General features: G+C 37.2%; 1 protein-coding gene across 2 annotated transcripts; it reads left to right on the top strand.

Annotated features, from left to right (window-relative positions):
* The first annotated feature begins 15985 nt into the window (after window positions 1-15985).
* BEX5 (brain expressed X-linked 5) lies at window positions 15986-18139 on the top strand. Of its 2 annotated transcripts, none has more exons than XM_040467163.1 (3): window positions 15986-16130; window positions 17210-17276; window positions 17552-18139. In XM_040467163.1, exon 3 carries the CDS (start codon window positions 17582-17584, stop codon window positions 17921-17923), a length of 342 nt encoding a protein of 113 aa, XP_040323097.1. In that variant the 5' UTR covers window positions 15986-16130; window positions 17210-17276; window positions 17552-17581; the 3' UTR covers window positions 17924-18139. The 2 variants fall into 2 exon arrangements, with proteins under 2 accessions (XP_040323097.1, XP_040323099.1); XM_040467165.1 differs by lacking the exon at window positions 15986-16130 and adding an exon at window positions 16580-16709.
* Window positions 18140-18994: the final 855 nt, after the last annotated feature.

The following is an 18994-nucleotide window of genomic DNA, read 5'->3' as shown; positions in this document are numbered from 1 at the left end:
GTACATTGATTTTGTATCCTGCAACTTTGCTGAATTCATGTATCAGTTCTAGCAGACTTTTGCTGTCATCATCAAGACAGCATGGTATTGGCACAAAAACAGACACATAGACCGATGGAATAGAATAGAAACCCCAGAACTAGACCCACAAACGTATGGCCAGCTAATCTTTGACAAAGCAGGAAAGAACATCCAATGGAAAAAAGACAGTCTCTTTAACAAATGGTGCTGGGAGAACTGGACAGCAACATGCAGAAGGTTGAAACTAGACCACTTTCTCACACCATTCACAAAAATAAACTCCAAATGGATAAAGGACCTGAATGTGAGACAGGAAACCATCAAAACCTTAGAGGAGAAAGCAGGAAAAGACCTCTCTGACCTCAGCCGTAGCAATCTCTTACTCGACACATCCCCAAAGGCAAGGGAATTAAAAGCAAAAGTGAATTACTGGGACCTTATGAAGATAAAAAGCTTCTGCACAGCAAAGGAAACAACCAACAAAACTAAAAGGCAACCAACGGAATGGGAAAAGATATTTGCAAATGACATATCGGACAAAGGGCTAGTATCCAAAATCTATAAAGAGCTCACCAAACTCCACACCCGAAAAGCAAATAACCCAGTGAAGAAATGGGCAGAAAACATGAATAGACACTTCTCTAAAGAAGACATCCGGATGGCCAACAGGCACATGAAAAGATGTTCAGCGTCGCTCCTTATCAGGGAAATACAAATCAAAACCACACTCAGGTATCACCTCACGCCAGTCAGAGTGGCCAAAATGAACAAATCAGGAGACTATAGATGCTGGAGAGGATGTGGAGAAACGCGAACCCTCTTGCACTGTTGGTGGGAATGCAAATTGGTGCAGCCGCTCTGGAAAGCAGTGTGGAGGTTCCTCAGAAAATTAAAAATAGACCTACCCTATGACCCAGCAATAGCACTGCTAGGAATTTATCCAAGGGACACAGGAGTACTGATGCATAGGGGCACTTGTACCCCAATGTTCATAGCAGCACTCTCAACAATAGCCAAATTATGGAAAGAGCCTAAATGTCCATCAACTGATGAATGGATAAAGAAATTGTGGTTTATATACACTATGGAATACTACGTGGCAATGAGAAAAAATGAAATATGGCCTTTTGTAGCAACGTGGATGGAACTGGAGAGTGTGATGCTAAGTGAAATAAGCCATACAGAGAAAGACAGATCCCATATGGTTTCACTCTTATGTGGATCCTGAGAAACTTAACAGGAACCCATGGGGGAGGGGAAGAAAAAAAAAAAGAGGTTAGAGTGGGAGAGAGCCAAAGCATAAGAGACTGTTGAGAACTGAGAACAAATTGAGGGTTGATGGGGGGTGGGAGGGAGGAGAGGGTGGGTGATGGGTATTGAGGAGGGCACCTTTTGGGATGAGCACTGGGTGTTGTATGGAAACCAATTTGACAAATTTCATATATAAATAAAAATAAATAAATAAAATAAATTCCTCTTTCTCTCTCAAAAATAAACATTTTTTAAAAAGAAAAAAAAATCACACAGGTAATAAGTAACAGGACCAGTATTTCAATATAAATAGGTATGAATTTAAAGTCAGTGGTATTTCGGGGCACCTGGTGGCTCAGTCGGTTAAGCGTCTCACTTCAGCTCAGGTCATGATTTCAGGCTTCCTGAGTTCGAGCCCCGCATTGGACTGTCATCTGACAGCTCAGAGCCTGGAGTCTGCTTTGGATTCGGTGTCTCCCTTTCTCTCTGTCCCTCCCCCGTTCGTGCTCTATCTCTGTCTCTCAAAACTGAATAAAAGTTTAAAAAAATAATAATAAAAATAAAGGTCAGTGGTATTTTTATACTCCTTTCTACATTGTATGCTATTCTCTTAAAGTCTTTACTATATATATATAGCAAATGAACAGACATGACAGCCTTGGCTGAAAACTTCAGCATTGATAAGCCACAGCTCTCTTCCAAAAAAGAAAAATAAATAAAATGAATGTATTGGATATTTCTGTGTCTGTTATATTCAAGGATAAAAATTAAGAATAAAACTTGATGATAGATGGAAAGACTATTAATGATTTAATTAATAAAAATAATGCCATGTTTTTCCATATTGTCAAGGAAAATTAATAAAAATAAAAGCAGAAATTAGTGAAACTGATAACAGATATGAAGAGTTCAACAGAATTCTAGTTGTCAGCACTTTAGAGAGATAGGATAATAAAGAACCCTCTGGCAACACGGATAAAGAAAATTAGAGAAAACCCATGAATAAGTTTCTTTTGTGATGAAGAAGTTGCCATGTTTGCAGTTACAACAAAGATTTAAGAAATAAGAGGATATTATGAAAAAATATTCGAAAATGTAGAAGTTAAGATGGAATGGTTACATTTCTGGAAAAAATGTAACTTTTCCAAATGAGTCAAAAATAAACAGAATATTATTAATATTAAGAGTATTCCAGGGACACCTGGGTGGTTCAGTCGGTTGAGAGTCTGACTCTTGATTTTGGCTCAGGTCATCATTTCGTGGTCATGGGATCAAGCCCTGCATCGTGTTCTGTGCTGAGCGTGGAACCTGCCTGGGATTCTCTCCTCCCTCTCTCTCTGCCCACCCCCCCCCCAACTCTCACATTATATTGCTCTCTCTCTCTCAAAATAAATAAATAAACTTAAAAAAAGTATTACAGAAATGGAATGTGTGAAAAGCCAAAATTACTAGCCAATATCAATTAGTTATATAAATGCAAAATTCTAAATAAAATAATGATACACTAAATCCATCAATGGCTAAAACAGTATAGCATGACAAAGCTGTGCTTACCCTAAATATGCAATGCTGGCTTAACATTGGCAAGTCTATAATGTAATTTGCCACATTCATAAAATAAATAGGAAAAAAGATAATTTTCTCAAAAACACTTCCAGAAAAAAGGTATACAATAAAGTTAAACAACAATATTATTAATAGAAAACAAAAAACAATTAACAAACAACAATAAACCAGCAAACCAGGAATAAAAGGTTATTCTTTAAAATGATAAATGGACATTAAAGAAACTACAGTAAACACCATACTTAATCATAAAATTAAAAATACTCTCTTTAAAAGTAGAAAAGAAAGAGAATGACTCATATAACCATTTTTGTTCAATGTGGTACTGAGCGCCCTAACCAGTGTAGTCGGACAAAATAAATACATAGACACATTATTAAGTGTATACAAGTGAAAAGATACAAAACTGTTAATATGATTGTTTTCATATACAAATCCAAGAGAATCTATATAAGAAGTATATTTAATTATATATATTAGTAAGTTTGCTGTATGTAAGACTACTGTGCACAAAACAATTACAACAAATGCAAAATACGATTCTCACTGTGAATATGCCATCAACAATAGCAAAAAATAAAATAATAAGGAATTTGAAATATACTGTTAGCTCACTTGGAAATGACCCTAACACTCTTATTTGATTTCCCATTCTATAAAGTCTAAAAAGCTAAAAAGAAGAAAGGAGACATATATAAATATGTGTGTGTGTGTGTGTGTGTGTACGTGCATGTGTGCCAGAGCCTCTTGCAGCTAGACTCCTAAATTTGATGTTGGTTGTATCAAGCATATACACCATCCTGAGACTTGGAGGTGTAACTGAATTATGTGGGAGACACATATGGCTTAAGGACATGGGTCAGCTATGTATGTTGGGAGAGATCTGTTTTTTTGTGAAACAAACATGGCAGAGTGTCTAGAATTCAGTTTCTGCCATACATGTCAAGTAGTGGACAAAGAGTGATGTTTCCTTATAACAGTCCCATAGCATGCCCTGGCTGGGCAGCATCTAAGCCTAGTTTCCTGGCCTTCACAGCTGTTTTATAAGCTATGTAATATATTTTATTAAAGATATCTCATTTTTATAAAATAGCCAGAATTAATTCTAGCATTGACAAGAGGGAACACTGATTAATAAAGTTACTGACACTAAAATTGGTTATAGGCAAAAAGCCCTGAAGGGGGATCTGGGATGGTTATCTGGCCTAGGTGGATCTGCAGATATTAAGGATCCAATTGACATTAGAGGATGAAATATTGGTATTTTGTGGAATTCAATGGTAAAAATAGTTGCCAAAGTTATCACCTGTGGTCACTTGAATTAAAATGTCTTTTAAGTCAATATGAGGTTGGACCAAGCAACTGATTTTAGGGACTCAGAAAACATGCCTTTCCCCACAGCACGGAGGAACATACTGGTGAGGAGGGCATCTTCATCTTTGAAGTGTTACAAAGTGGTTGAATTGTGTAAGCCAAAGATGAGATGAGAGATCCTGCTCTTGACATGGTCACCTTCATTTCAGTGGGGATGATAGGATATAGAACAGTTCCATCAGGTCAAAACATTTCCCCAGGCCACTTTGTAGTCACAACTTCTATCCACACCTATCTGCTGGCAACCACTGAGTAGTTTTCTATCCCTTATATCTTTGCCTTCACCAGAGTGTTTCATAAGTGGAATCATATTGTGGATATTTTAAATGTGTCAACTTGAGTAGAATGGACTAAATTTTCTAGGATTCACTTACCTGGATGTCTGAGGTTAGAATGAGTCACAAGAGAGATTACTATGTGAGATTTTGAGGGTGGAAGTGAAGACACTCCATCATTTTAAAAAAACTTTTTAACCTTTATTTATTTTTGGGAGAGAGATATAGAGAGAGAGAGAGAGAGAGAGAGAGAGAGAAGAGAGAGAGAGAAAGCAGAGGAGGAACAGAGAGAGACGGAGACACAGAATCTGAAGCAGGTTCCAGGCTCCAAGCTGTCAGCCCCAAAGTGGGGCTTGAACTCATGAACTGCGAGATCATGACCTGAGTCAAAGTCAGATGCTTAACCAACCGAACCAACCAGATGCCCTGACACTCCATAATTTTTTTAATTTTAATTTCAGTAGAGTTAACATACAGTGTTATATTTTCAGGTGTACACTTATAGTGATACAACAATTCCATACATCACCATTTTTATAGTTCACAGACATTGCTTATTGGCTGGCTCACCTCAATGGCATGAGACATTGGTCAAGCCTGCAGCTGTTCCAAATTTCCTCTGGATCCTCTTTGCTTTTCTGACTCTTCTGTCTGGTATGTGTACTTGATATGTGTTGAAGGACCTCAGATTCTGCATAACACCCATGCCATTAACTACAGAGGCTCTGAGAACATATTCTGTCCTCAAGGGCTCCAGCTTGTGCTTATGCATTATAGCTTGTTATTGTTCTCCCCACATTTACAGCAACTTCTCTTTCTGACTGCCTGCACTTTGGTGATAAAGCTTCAGCATCAGATGTGAAGAAGACAGCCTTACAGAAACTACTTACTCAGCTCCCACAGTGGTGTGAAGTCAAATATCTCTAATGATGAGCTTATTATGAGGAGCACCAGCCCTGAATAGACACAGAATAACTTCTTCAAGCCAGAACTGACACCCTTCTCTAGGTCTATGCTCAACTTTGCACTTTGAACAGGTGAACAGTAATTTCCTGAATTCCATGGACCCTGTTCAATCACTGACATTTAGATAAACAAGACTTTTTTTTTCCCCAATACACACTGTGCCTCAGTACTCATTCCGGGGCATATTTCATGACAATTAAAAAAAATAATGTTTATTATTTATCTTTTGAGAGACAGAGAGGGAGACAGAGCATGAGAAGGGGAGGGGCAGAGAGAGAGGGAGACACAGAATCAGAAGCAGGCTCCAGGCTCCAAGCTGTCAGCACAGAACCCTATGTGGGGGTCAAACTCACGAACTATAGATCATGACCTGAGCCAAAGTAGGACACTTAACTTACTGAGCCACCCAGGCGCCCCTATGGCAAATTTAAAGGCATATTTTTGTCACATAGGCTAGGGAATGACACTTAACGGTCAGACTGTTGACACTTAGGTCCTAATAGATGTTGTCTGTCCTTCAACCAACCCTTCCAGATGCCTCACGACTATCACTGGGACTATATTAGAGCTACATGAGTTCTTTCTCTGCTTAAGGTTTTATCTGGGAATTTAGGCCAAGAACACAGAGGTTGGTTGGTTTTGGGATGAAACTCAGGGCTCCTGGCACTCAGGATCTCCCAACACTCTCCCTTCACTTCCTGTAGACTATGATCAAGGTCCCAGAAGAGGCTTTCATGAAGTGATCCATGGTTCTAAAACAAAAACTTTGAAAGGAGCCACTGGATTGTCATTGTCATCCTACTCTTTTTTTTTTTTTTTCTGGCCTGGACTAAGGTGAGAAGTACAGCTTGTGCAGGAAGCTAAAGCTTATCCTATCGGGCTAATGTTCATCCACCCAAGAAGCCAGTTGTTTTGTGTACTTGTCCTACCAAAAATCCCTATTCCTTTTCAAAGTAGCGAATGATGCTGTTTGTTCTATAAGTGATGTTATATGTTGTATATCCTTGATTACTCTCTCCAGTCATGAACCAGCAGGACCACACCAAAAGGCCCTGCCTCACCACTCAAACCTGAGCAGCCCCTAGCACTCTCATTACTTCATTGTTATCCTAGATAGTTGTAAATAAGTTGTAAATAAGACCTGATGAGTGAGGAAATATATTGTTTCTAGGGAGCATTAGAGACAGTGTGACTAACCCAGATGTCATACCTGGAGTCTGACAGAAACAGGGTTGTTACCTGGCTAACAGGACTTTTGCAAAGAGTGTTCTTTGACTAATGGAGGCAGCGGAAGTGAGGAAGGCCATTCCTATATTGTTACTTCACATACATTTTATTATTTGAATTATTTATCAAAAAGCATATAGTAAATATTTCTAAGAGTTACAAAAGTAGGAATTTCATGGTGACCTTATCACGTCTCACATGACTTTCATCTTTTATCCTGAATACCTACCCACTAGATCACTAAACCTATAAAATACTGTACACCTTATCCTTGTACACTAGAAATCTTGACACAAAACCATAGGTCATCAGTTGAGGTAACTACATAGATAAAAATAAAAGTTAACATTGTATTATATTTTTGGTTTGTAACTCCTCCTTCTTTCTCTATGTGGTTTAAAAGACAAAGACATAAAACAATAATTATAAATCTATGTTAATGGAAACAAAATGTAAAAGGTGTATTTGTGGCAATAAATACATAGAGAGGAAGGGATAAAATTGTATGGAAAGAAAATTTATATAAACTATTGAAACTAAGTTGGTATTGATTCAAGTTAGATTGTTACAAATTGAAGATACTAATTGTAATCCCAATAGTAACCTCTTTAGAAATAAAAAAAAAGAATAAAACTGGACCACTCTCTTACACTATACACAAAAATAAACTCACAATGTATTGAAGACCTAAATGTGGGACATGAATCCATAAAAATCCTAGAGGATAACACAAGCAGTAGCCTCTTTGACATTGGCTGTAGTAACTTCTTTCTAGATGTGCCTACTGAAGTAAGGGTTAAGAAAGCAAAAATAAACTATTGGGACTTCATCAAAATAAAAAGCTTCTGAACATAGAAGGAAACAACCAACAAAGTTAAAAGACAACCTGTGGAATGTAAGAAGATGTTTGCAATTGACATATCTGTTAAAGGGATAGTTTCCAAAATATATAAGGAACTTATAAAACTCAAGTCCCAAAAAACAAATAATCCAATTAAAAATTGGCAGAAGACATGAGTGGACATTTCTCCAACGGAGATACACAGATGGCCAACAGACACGTGAAAAGATGCTCAACATCACTCATCATCAGGGAATACAAATCAAAACCATAATGAGATGTCACCTCACATTTGTCAGAATGGCTAAAATCAACACCACAGGAAACAACAGGTGTTGGAGAGGATGTGGAGAAAGGGGAACCCTCTTGTAGTGTTGGAATGCAAACTGGTGCAGCCACTCTGGAAAACTATGAAGTTTCCTCAAAAAGTTAAAAATAGAACTACCCCACAATCCAGGAATTGCAGCACTAGGCATTTACCCAAAGAATACAAAAATACTAATTCAAAAGGATGCATGCACCCCAATGTTTATAGCATCATTATCTACAATAGTCAAATTATCGAAACAACTCAAGTGTCCATAAGCTGATGAATGGATAAAGAAAATGTGGTATGTATGAACAACGGAGTATTACCCATAAAAAAAAACAAAATCTTCCCATTTGCAATGACATGGATGGAGCTAGAGAGTATTATGTTAAGAGAAGTAAGTCATAGAAAGACAAATATCATTTCATTTCTTAAAAGGGATAATCCATCAAGAATATATAATAATTATAAACATATGCACACCTAGCAACAGAGTCCCAAAATATAAGAAGGGAAAACTGATAATTGAATAAATTGTTCTAAAATAATAAAGAATTCAATACTCCACTTCCATTAATGGATAGCACAATAATGCAAAAGATTGATAATATAGGACTTGAACAACAATATAAGCCAACTAGGCCAAACAGACATACATAGAATGTCTAACTTCATATCTAATTCTAACCCCAAAGCACAAGAATACACATTATTCTCAAGTACACATGGAACATACCCCAGGATAGACCATATATTAGGATACAAACAAATCTCAATACTTTAAAAAATATTAAAATCATACAAAAATATCTTCTCCAATAACATTGGATGAAATTATAAATCAATAAGAGAAGGAAACCTGAAAAATTTACAAATATGAAGAAATTTAAATGCACTCACAAAACCAATGGGCCAAAGAAGAAATAACAAGGGCAATTAGAAAATACTTTGAAAAAAAAAAATGAAAACAAGAACACAACATAGCAATCTCATGTAATGCAGCAAAAGCAGTGCTCAAAGGGAAGAGAATAGCTCTAAACATGTACATTCAAAAAGAGGAGCACACTAAACCAAAAATGAGCAGAAATAAGGAAATAACAAATATTATATCAGAAGTAAACAAAATAGTAACTAGAAATCAAATATCTTGACAAAAACTTCAATGTGGAATTACCACATGACCCAGCAATACCATTCCTAGATATATACTAGAAAAAAAATTGAAAACAGGTGTTGAACAAGAATTTGTATACAGATTTTCTTAGCAGCACTATTCACAATAGTCAGCAGATAGAAACAATCCAAATGTCCATCAGCTCCTGCATCAATAAAGAAAATGGGGCATATCCATACAGTATAAGGAAGAATGAAGTACTAATATGTGTTACAACATGGGTGAAACTTATGTAAACATTATGTAAAGTGAAAGAAACCACACACAAAAGGTCATTAATTACATGATTCTATTTATATTAAATATCAAGAATATGAAAATCTATAAATACAGAATGCAGATTAGTGGTTGCCAGAAGTTGCGTGGGGGGAGCACAGGGGATTGATTACTTAATAGACGTGGAGTTTTCTTTTGGGGTTGTGAAAATTTTCTGGACCTAGATAGAGGTGATGGTTACAAAACACTGTGAATGTACTAAGTGCCACTGAATCATGCACTTTCAAGTGGCTAAAATGTTGAATTTTACATAGGTAACTTTTACCTCAATTTAAAAAGAAAAATGATTTAGATAGTGATACAGAGGGAATTCTAAGCTGCACCCCCCCACACACACACACGAGATTATAGGCCCCTGGTTATTCAATCAAATGCTAATCAAAGTACTTCTGTGATTCAATTTTGCACATGTAATTGAAATCCCAAATGAATTGACCCTATAATGTTGATATTATCTGGGTGGATTTGACTTAATCACATGTGCCATTCAAAAGTAGACAATTTTCTCCAGCTAGTAGCAAAAGTGGAAGTTAGAGAAATTCTAAGTGTTAGAGAGACTTAAAGTAACGGTGGTTCTCTCTTGTTGGGATTAAGGGGACCATATCATAAAATATGAAAACAACCTCTAGTTGCTAAGAGCTGTCCTTGGGTATAGCTAGTAAGAAAATCGGGACCTCAGTCCTACATCCTCAAGGAACTGAATTCTGCCAATAACAAGACAGTGTTTAAAAGCAGATTTTCCCTAGGTTTGCCACTAGATAAGGACACAGCAAGCCAACACCTTGACTTCAGCCTTGTGATTCTCTGAGAAGAGAACCTAGCCATGCTGTGCCTGATATGACCTCTAGTAAATTTTGTTGTATCTGCTTCCAAGTTTGTGGTACTTGGTTTCACAAGAATAGAAACTAATATAGGTTTTACTGTATTTATTACATGGAACTATGTCCAAATATACTGTTAGGTTAAAAAAAAAAAAAGCAAGTCTCACTATAGTATATATGATTCAATTGAAATATGTGAATATATATAATGTGTTATTTTTATTAACATAGTTTAATAAAGCAAACAGCATTCCTAATGTGTCTAAGATTAGAAAAGCCATTTGAATTATCTTTATTTCTACTACAGAAGGGATATTTATCTTAAACCATTCTTACTAATATTATCAAGAAAAACTGAGTTTTAGTAACATTTTAGTACAAAGCTTTATTTAACAAAGTCTTACTAAGCTTAAAAAAGGGATGTTACATCAGCTGATAAAATTTTTGAAACAATAATTTTCCAACTAATCATTACTGTATTACTCATGCTATATTACAATGTTTCAAATGTTTTAAAACATTTAAAATAACAAAAGGACAAATAATCATTTATGCCCATGAAATTTTTGCAACTTTTAGCATTAGAAAACATTTGTATTCATTTTTTTAAAAAAACTTAGTTGAGTGGTGAACAAAAGTTTCTTGTTCAGAGTAAATCGTAAAAATGTAGTGACTCTAAAACTTCATTCTTCTTCAAACTTTCATTTTTCTGTTAAGCATAATTTTGTACCATCCTTAAAGGAGAAACTCACATTTATGATGTAATTCTGCCCAGATTTAATAAAATTTTCCTTTACATTAGCATATGCATCGAAAATGAATTCCAATAATATACATCAAACTGGATTGTTTTATTTTTGAAAAATAACTCAATTATTAAGATTTTAAAAATATTTTTAAAAGAACAGACAAAAATAGAAGAAGTAGAAATTACAGATCAATGAGGAATGTGTGTGTGTGTGTGTGTGTGTGTGTGTGTGTGTGTGTGTGTGTCTGTACCAATTTCAAGGCTTACCAAAATAGATTGTTTGCTTTTATGGAAAACTTAGAAAAAAATGTATTCACTTTGAAACTTTTCCCTTCAACCTAAAATTTTGTGCTTAAGTGCTACTCGGTTGAGAAGCTAAGTAACATCCTAAATATTAAAGAACAATTTTAAGTGTATTTCCTCCTTGCTTGAGCTAAGAAAGTATTCCTATGCAGAAATACATACAAAATAAACTTTCTGAAACATATATAGCAAACTCGTTTACTTTCTATATTATATATATCTTTATTACTGTATTTTGTAAAACACAATCATTAAGGGCAATAAAGATATCTAAGAATAGATGCTGAACTATACCAAAAATTAAAGAACATAAATCAGCAAATTACATAAATCAGCAAATTTTTTAAAAAATTAATGTTTATTTCTTTATTTTTTATTTTTTTAATGTTTATGTATTTTTGAGAGAGACAGAGCACGAGCGGGGGAGGGGCAGACAGAGAGGGAGACACAAAATCCAAAGCAGGCTCCAGGCTCTGAGCTGTCAGCACAGAGCCTGACGGGGGGATGGAACTAACGAGATCTACCAATTGAACCCAAGAACCATGAGATCCTGACCTGAGCTGAAGTGGGACACTTAACTGACTGAGCCACTCAAGGGCCCCTAATGTTTATTTATTTTTCAGAGAGAGACGGAGCGCCAGAGGGGGAGGGGCACAGACGGAGGGAGACACAGAATCTGAAGCAGGTTCCAGGCTCTGAGCTGTCAGCACAGAACCCGGGGCTTGAACTCACTTACTGTGAGATCATGACCCGAGCCAAAGTTGAACGCATAACTGACTGAGCCACCAAGGCGCCCCTAAAGAAATAATTTTTTAAACCTCATTAAAGGGTTCCAAACTTGCCTGATCTTAAAAATTATCTGGGGTCCTTCTTAAATTACAAATTGTCACATTCCATTCCAAACATACTAAATTAAAACCTCCAGAAGACAAACCAATGTACCTATGTATAATTTGCATATCTAGAATGCCACCCAAAAAAGGGAAGATTTGGAAAATCCTGGGAGATCAGACTTACCAAAAAAAAAAAAATCTAAAAATAATAAACAAACAGAACAAATATGAAATTTTGCTATTCAAGTGAAGGAAGTACAAAGGAGGCATGCACAAGGATGTTTCCTGAATCTATACTTGTAACAGAAAAAAAAGGAAAAATCTAATTGTGCGTCAATAGGAAAACAAAAAACGAGCAATACAATTATACAATGGAACACTGTACTCCTGTAAAAAAGACTTACATCTATCTATAAACCAATATAGATGAATCTCAAAAACATGATTTGTAATAAAAGCAGGTTGTGTTTTTGTTTATGTATGGATGTATATTTATTTATATGCTTTGTTTATGTATGGATATATATGTATTTATATGCATATACACACACATGTAAAATATTATAAAAATGACTGTATGTGTTTGTATGTATGTGTTTTATATATTTTTTCAAACTGTATATAGTATAAAAGCATGGATGTATGCTTTATTCTCTCAACCTTGTTTTGTATGATTCAGTATTTCATAAATTAATGTGATTGATTACAACATGTGTTGGTAAGGTGTGGACAATCTTTTTGAGGGCAATCTGCATATATACATTTACTGAAACAAGACCAGTAACTGTAAATGTATGGAAATTATACCAATATTAATTAATTGGGGATTGGTTAAATAATCATTTGAACACTCTTGAAACATCAGAAACAGAGTGCTTAAACTATTACTAACCTGAAAATAATTTATGATATGCTATTACATTAAAATAGATGCATAAGTAAATTATATGAATATAATAGTGAGTAAATAACATTTAGTAAGACCATATACTAAAATATTTATCTTTATATATTACACGTTTATGTATATATTTCAAATTTTATAAAAGAAACCTCCAAAGGCAAAAAAATAAAATAATTTAAGAAAGTTTTATATTAAATTAATTGAACTAAATAATTTTAAATGACCATTTAGTCTTCAACTAACTCAAATGGTTCAGAAAAAAATCATGTGTCCTTCTAGGTGAAAAGAAAATAATAAAGCAAATGTAGCAAAATGTTAACAGTGGGGAATACAGTGAAGGATATGTGGGGTTTTTTTGTGCTACTTCCAACACCATTCTGTAACTTTGAAATTATTTTGTAACAACGTTCTTTAAAAAAATACTACTTATATAATAATGGAAGGTGTTTTTCTTTATTTAGTTTGTGTTTTTGCCTGTGACATGATTCCTAAACCTACCTCATATTAAGAATTTTTTTAAGGAACTTAAACACAGGTTCCCAGGCCTGGCTTCAATTTATTAAACTAGAATCTTCAGAGAAGAGTCTAAGAATCTTAATCTGAGCTATTTGTTATGATGTGGCAGGCTTAGAAACATTACCTGATGACCTTGCCAACAAATTTAATTTTATATGAGTACAGTTGATACACAATATTACTTTAGTTTCAGGTGTACAACAGAGTGATTCAACTTCTCTGTATGTTATCCTGAGCTCACCACAAGTCAAATAAAATAAATGAAATAAGAAAAAAATAAAACAAACTTGAATAAAATTTTAAAAATACAATAAACCAGGTAGTACTCAGTGTTGGTATACACATGAGAAAACAGGAATGTTCATACACTGTACATGGCAAATTGAGAAAATATTTTCAAGGCTGACTTCTATGACAATTAAAAGCATCCATAGTCATATGCAATGACAATCCTAGGAATTTAATTTAATACATATTAGTATTAGAAAAACTATGTACAAAGAAGTTCAATCAACATTCTTTCTTATGGTTAAAACTACAAACAGCACAAATATCTATAAATATAGGAATGGATGTGTATTATCTTTATTTTAAAGGAAAATATTTGGACTGATTTAGAATAAAATATGAATAGTATATTTCTTTTTTTAATGTTTATTTATTTTTGAGAGAGACAGGGACAGAATGTGAGTGGGTTAGGGGGAGAGAGAGAGGGAGACACAGAAGCAGAAGCAGGCTCCAGGCTCTGAGCTGTCAGCACAGAGCCCGACGTGGGGCTCAAACTCACGAGCTGTGAGATCACGACCTGAGCTGAAGTTGGACGCTCAACCGACTGAGCCACCCAGGCACCCCTGAATAGTATATTTCTTTGTCTGTATTTAATTTTACTAATTTTACTGAGGACGTTTTCTGGCATCTTGGGAGCTTGCTCAACCCAGGCTTAGGACAATCTTGAAGGGTCAGAGATTTTAACATTTCCAGAGTAACATCTACCAATAAATGACCCACATCTATGGATAAATACCCCAGTTTTCCATCAATAATTGGGATAATTCTGAGGCACATTCTACATGGTACTTTGGACTGAGAGGGTCCCAGCAGGATTGTGCCAATGCCTTTTGGCCATGGCTATGTCTGGTAGTATAGTTTTAATGAACTTTTTCATCCTAAGACTATATACAAAATAATATTTAGTATATACTATTTTCAATAGTTTCATGTCCTTTTACCTAAACATTTTATGTCTGTATTTAAGCATATAACAGGAATAAGACACTTCATTTTTTTCCCAAATAGCTAACCAATAGATAACCAATAGATAACCAATTATCCCACCACCATTCCTTCAGTAATGTAACTTCTTACTGCTAATTCAAAATATTTCAATCAGATCTCTAAAATTTCTCTATATTTCTTGATAATTGGCTTTCTCTACTGTTTCATTTGTTCTATATTTATTCTGTTATAACATGTTTTAATATTATAGCTTCACAATACTTTGCAGCTGTCAGCATAACTTTCTCAAATTATTGTTCTGGATTGTTGGAAGACCTCAGTGTTGTTCTATTTTGAAGGCCATGCTAGAGTCTTGTAAAGTGAAGTTGCACTGATATAATTAAGAGGAGACCATAAGTTTGTCACAGGTTCTAAGGATATGAAAATCTACCAGCAAGACTCAGTGTCTCACCTCATGGAAAGACCTCAAAGAGACCCTTCACAAGAGGAACCATCAGCTTAGGTTTATAATTCAAAGTCCTTAAATGGGGGGGGGGGGATTGCTGTCAGGAGAAGCAGGCCTTGCCAAGTTTTTACAACTGAAACCCTATTTTTCAGCTGAAAATAATTGTATTGTCTGATTATAACAACCAAACACTGAATGCATGCTAATGGGAAACAAGACAAAAACAACCACCCTTCCCCATAAAAAAAAAAAAAAAAGAGGGAAATAAAAGTTTTTTTGTTTTTTGTTTTTTGTTTTTTTTACATGTCTCTTCCTGGGGTGCCTCAGTAGTCAGTTAAGTGACCCACTCTTGATTTAGGCTCAGGTCATGATCTCCTGATTCTTTTTGAGCCCCCCATTGGGCTCTGCATTAGAGTGCTTGAGATTCTCTGTCTCCCTCTCTCTCTCTCTCTCTCTCTCTCTCTCTCTCTGCCCTTCTTCCCTCAACCTCTCAAAAATATATAAAGTAAAAAAAAAAAAAAAGTCACTTCCTATGTATTTTCCATACTTCTTAGCTTCGATGTTAGGGATAATTTTGGGGTATTCTTGCAGGGGAGTGGAGGGAAGAGGGCATTTTTAATGGTATAGAAGAGAAAGAAGTAATTATTTAAAGGCTCCAGCAGAAGTCAGGGCAAAGGCAAATACGAAGTACTAAATATTATGACCTGTTTGGTCCTAAAGACTACTAAACAGGAGGAAAAAGGTGGGGGGGGGGCTGTGTTATTGTGGGGAGAAGGCAGGGATGGAGAAAAAGGTGGCCCCGCCCACGCTCCCGCTCCCCACTCTCTGGCCGCAATGCAGGTATGAACCATAATTGGTTATCTGAGTTCACAGTGACGTGGCCCTTAGGAGACCTACAGCTGACGCGTAGATTAGTGTCTCCTCCTAGTTGCAGTCTGGTAGTCGTTTGTGGCTGTGTGCTGGCTCACTATTGCCTTGAAGGCGGGAGAGCCTGTAGCCCAGGGAAGGAGGAAGTTGTAGAAGCTGAACCTGATCCGTAGCAGGTTGGTGGGCGCTGACTGGGGTGGCAGAAGGCTAAGACCAGAGCGGTTCCAGCTGGATTTTCCCTATCCCCGTCCCCAATACCCATTTATATGGTGCAAGAAGTGGAGGACTTGGTGGGAAGAGACAGAGGGGCCAACAGTTAGGAATGGGTACCAGTTGGGATGTCCTAGGAGTGGTGATCTCGTAGGCGATCCGGCGTCTGGAAGGGAAGGGCCAGAGAAGGGGAGAGCGAGGAAAAAGCCTGATTATTGCAAGGCGATGGGAGGGGGTCGTAACCGTTGACCCTGGGGATGGTCGACCCCGTCACGGTTCTAGGCCTCTGTTCTGGTATCGGTTCTCCACCGTGCGTCCATTTTGGAGCGGGAAATGGTGGGCTGCGGCAAACGGGGGCAAAGGGGCGGGGATGGGCGTTGCTGCAGAGGATAGGGACAGGAATTAGGTCAGGGGAAGACTTCCCTTCGGCGCAGGAGGCAGTCGAGTGGGGGCTTTCCGACTGAGGGATATAGTTGGGGAGCAGGAAACTTGTTTCTGACCCCTGTAAGTCGGTGTAAGCCTGGGCGCTGCTTGTGGTCCCTGGGGTAAGCAAGACAAAGTCCTGAGATCTCAGCGGGCACAGGTTTGCAATTCCCACACTACCTCTTTGCCCTTCGTCCATTTTGATGCATAAAATGGTGGGCAGTGAAAGGAGGGTGAACTCTAGAAAGGCTGCTGCGTCGCAGCCACGTTGAAATTCTTTATAAATAAACAACGTCACCATCCAGCAAGCGGTTTTCACTCCCCCGCCCAACAAGTTGGCCATTTGCATTCAAGATATGGTAATTAGGTGACGGGAGGGATGAGACGGGGGGGGGGGGGGGAAGGGGCCTAAAGAAGAGAGGAAACTGGTTTGGAATAATCATCTTTGGTTACAATGCCTATTTATGGAGCACATCACAGGGCAGAAAATGAAGTCGTGATCTGGAGGAGAAAGAGGAAGTGGCAACATTTGATTAGCGGAGTCCTGAGTCAACAACAAAGCTGGTGCCTCTGATATTGATCAACTAATCAGTCCTGGCCATTGTCGCATTTCTGTCTGCAGGTCTTCAGGTTCCTTGGCGCAGCAGATTTCAAGGCTAAAAGAGGAAGACGGCTTTTGATCCCTGCAGGTAGGGGGCTGCCTGGGGCCCTTTGGTGTAGGATTACCAGGGATCAGGACAGAACCTGGGGGACTCACTGCCTTTCCTGCCCTAGTTAAGTGCAGGATGTGTGAGCACGGGCCTAAGGAAGAATTTATGGGGAAAATGGTGAGCTTTGTAGCAGGGCTGGGTCTGGAGCGTCCCCTAGAGGGCGCACGAAATCTCTCAGATGGGAAAACCTTTTCTGACAGCTCTGAATTCTGTTGTTATAACGCATTCCATCCTTCTTGCTTCTTATCCCCTAGGAAAAGTAAGCAAGAAAAAAAAATCGCAACATGGAAAGTGTCCCCCAGGAAAGCAAAGGAGAAGATCAGGCTCCAGTGCAGAATGAAGAAGAAGCCCACCCTTTGGGAGGTGGAGAAGGCCAGGAGCCTAGAGGAAATATTAGAGCGGGTTGGGCCCCACCTGCCCACGATGGTAGAGAGGACATGCCCAATAGGCTTGTCTATAACCTTCAAATGATAGACGGAGATGCAGATGATATGGAACGGTTCATGGAGGAGATGAGAGAATTAAGGAGGAAAATTAGGGAACTTCAGCTGAGGTACAGTTTGCGCATACTTATAGGAGATCCCCCTCACCATGACCATCATGATGAGTTTTGCCTTATGCCTTGAATGCTAAGGTTAATAATAATAACCCCCCTGCTTCCCAAAGTTGTATTTTCTTGATGTACCCTTTACTGTGAACCTGTGGTGTTCTGTCATTTTTCTGATTAGATATTTCATTTTGACTTAGTCTGCAAGTTTTTCTGTCAGCAGGGGAGTTTCATCAACTTGCATGAAAAGATGTTTATTACATACTGTGAAGGTAATAAAGCAGTTAAAAAGCAACCTATAGATATACTATCTCATTTAAAAGTGTGCATATTATATACATATATAGTTTTCTTATTTTCTTTAATTTTTTCTTGATTCCTTGTTTTTTCTTATTTTTCAAAATGAATACATATGTATTATATATGTTAGAAAAAAGTAAGAGGCAAAGAACTTGCCAATTGGATTATAAAGGGAATGGAGACAATCAACAAATATTTGAGAAACATTTAAAGACATAAATCTTGTCTTACCTCTTATCTCTTATTTAGAAGCACAAACCTAGTAATCATTACAGCTACATTTCTTTACAGTCAAACTATTAATCTATAAAATGAAAATAATATATGCCTTCCAGGACTAGTGTGGGAATCAAATGAGGTAATAAAGAACATGAGGTAATAAAGAACCTCTGTGGCTGGCTCTACCCATACATGCAAGGTTCTGACACTTTAAGTGCCCTTCATATTTAGAGAAGAGCCCGAGAAGTATGCCTACCCTGGAGTATAATTTAATGCCAAGTGGGTAACCTTTCTATATGCTTCTGTGCCCCTTTTCCCTGGATAATGCCATGACTGCTAAGTATTCCTTCCCCTTCTGCTAGGTTTTGCTCCCTCCACTGGTCCCTACCACTGCTGATGTGCTAGAATCCTAAAGATGACAAAGACCCACTGATTTCTCTTGAACCTTCAATGGTCTGAATTTCCATTTTGCCCTTTCAGAAATATGGAGAATGTCACTTTCTGCTTTGTAGTTATACTTAATCCAGGTGGATACTTCCCTAGTTCTGCTTAGGGATCCAAATAGCCCTTTATGGTTTTTCTCAGACTTTCCTCATTATCCCTTTCCCCTAGATAAATCTGAGTGACACTA

The sequence above is a fragment of the Herpailurus yagouaroundi genome, unplaced genomic scaffold (genome assembly GCF_014898765.1).
Source record: "Herpailurus yagouaroundi ecotype Mexico unplaced genomic scaffold, PumYag 67235, whole genome shotgun sequence".
Classification (NCBI taxonomy): Eukaryota; Metazoa; Chordata; class Mammalia; order Carnivora; family Felidae; genus Herpailurus; species Herpailurus yagouaroundi.
The sequence above is the reverse complement of the archived record's forward strand: the minus strand, read 5'-3'. Positions and strand labels throughout refer to the sequence as shown.

What these genes read in the sequence shown, in the direction of transcription:
- BEX5 (XM_040467163.1), top strand. Translation starts at nt 17,582, where the DNA reads ATGGAAAGTGTCCCCCAGGAAAGCAAAGGAGAAGATCAGGCTCCAGTG.